The 1,529-nt window shown below is 32.0% G+C and overlaps 1 protein-coding gene across 1 annotated transcript; it reads right to left on the reverse strand.

Moving 5' to 3' along the window:
* Positions 1 to 132: 132 nt before the first annotated feature.
* LOC109592651 (uncharacterized) lies at positions 133 to 1,391 on the reverse strand (the record flags this gene model as incomplete). The annotated part of the gene is made up of 6 exons (XM_020008045.1): positions 133 to 361; positions 409 to 591; positions 640 to 702; positions 936 to 1,037; positions 1,092 to 1,274; positions 1,329 to 1,391. Coding segments are annotated over 6 exons (660 nt in total), but the record flags the coding sequence as incomplete, so codon positions are not given.
* Positions 1,392 to 1,529: the final 138 nt, after the last annotated feature.

Raw genomic sequence — 1,529 nt, forward strand, 5'->3', positions numbered from 1 at the left:
GATACAAACTGGCTCTCCTTCTAACGCCCACCTTTGCTCTCTGGAGTGCTGTATCACTGGGAGATCATCTTCCTCATTGCTGGACGCCATTTTCGCAACACACCTCTACTAGACTACTTTAATTCAACTAAATCAATTTTTGCACTCAACTAATTTTATTAAGTTAAAATAAAGACATTTTAATTGTATAATATAAGTTTTAACTCAAATATTAAACAAGAATTTATTAACAATATTTACATTAAACCTGTAGCTTTTTAATGCTACTATAATATCTCATTAAATCTAAATCTCATCATTCGGATTCCTTCTCAACTTTTCGTGAAATTTTACCATTTTTCTCCAATAACTCAGTGATCTCCTGCAAATAAAAATAACAACAATAGAAACAAACTCAAGCAAAATTACTTGTAGTCTTTGCAACTCTTCTGTTTTATCTTCTTTCTCCAGTACATCATTAAATGCCTTTAAGATAGTCTCTGGAATCATTAAAAATTGATTCTTTTCCTCATTCACAGATGAGACCAGAGACAGAGCTGTTTCATAATCCTTCAATAAGATATGCCCATTGATCTTACAGCAGAGCTTAAACTGGAATCAAAATTAATAGCAAACGTCTATTTATAATGCAGATCATACTTTATTCTTTGGTGGAAGCTGACTCAGATATTCCAAAATTGATTTCACTCTTTCCACATTACCCTAAAATGCTTTTAGTGATATGATTTGCTTATCAAGTAATACAAAGCATTTGAATCTCTGAACAGCAAAACTATGGCAGTTCAATAAAAAGTAGATGCATGAATTTTTTAAAAGGTAGGTATATTTTTAAGGGTACAACTGTACATAGGTATATTTAAATCGTATTACATAGAGGTCTTTAAAGAGATTCAGAGGTTTGACTAAATAAATATGAATTCAGACTTATCACTAACTTGCTTGATAGAGTTGTTAAGCCTATGATAATAAAGCTCTAGATTTTGCATCACAACTTTAAATGAGATTTTACCATTCTTCTCCAATAACTCAGTAATCTCCTGCAAATAAAATAACAACAATAAAAACAGACTCACAAACTCAAGCAAAATCACTTGTAGTCTTTGCAACTCTTCTCTTTTATTTTCTTTCTCCAGTACATCATTAAAATCCTTTAAGACAGTCTCTGGTATCATTAAAGATTGATTCTTTTCCTCATTAACAGATGAGACCAGAGACAGAGCTGTTTCATAATCATTTAATAAGATATGCCCATTGACCTGACAGCAGAGCTCAAACTGGAAACAAAATTAATAGCAAATGTCTATTTATAACATACATGTAGATCATACTTTAGTTGTTGGTGGAAACTGACTGAGATCTTGCAGGATTGATTTCACTCTGTCCACATCACCCTAAAATGCTTTCAGTGATATGATTGGGTAGGTATACTTTAAGGGTACATGTAGGTATAAATCATACTATATAGAGGTCTTTAAAAGAGATTGAGAGGTTCGACTAAAGCCCAACTTACACTTTGCAACATTTGTTGC

This window comes from Amphimedon queenslandica, unplaced genomic scaffold (assembly GCF_000090795.2).
Source record: "Amphimedon queenslandica unplaced genomic scaffold, v1.1 AMPQUscaffold_4443_Cont23579, whole genome shotgun sequence".
NCBI lineage: Eukaryota > Metazoa > Porifera > Demospongiae > Haplosclerida > Niphatidae > Amphimedon > Amphimedon queenslandica.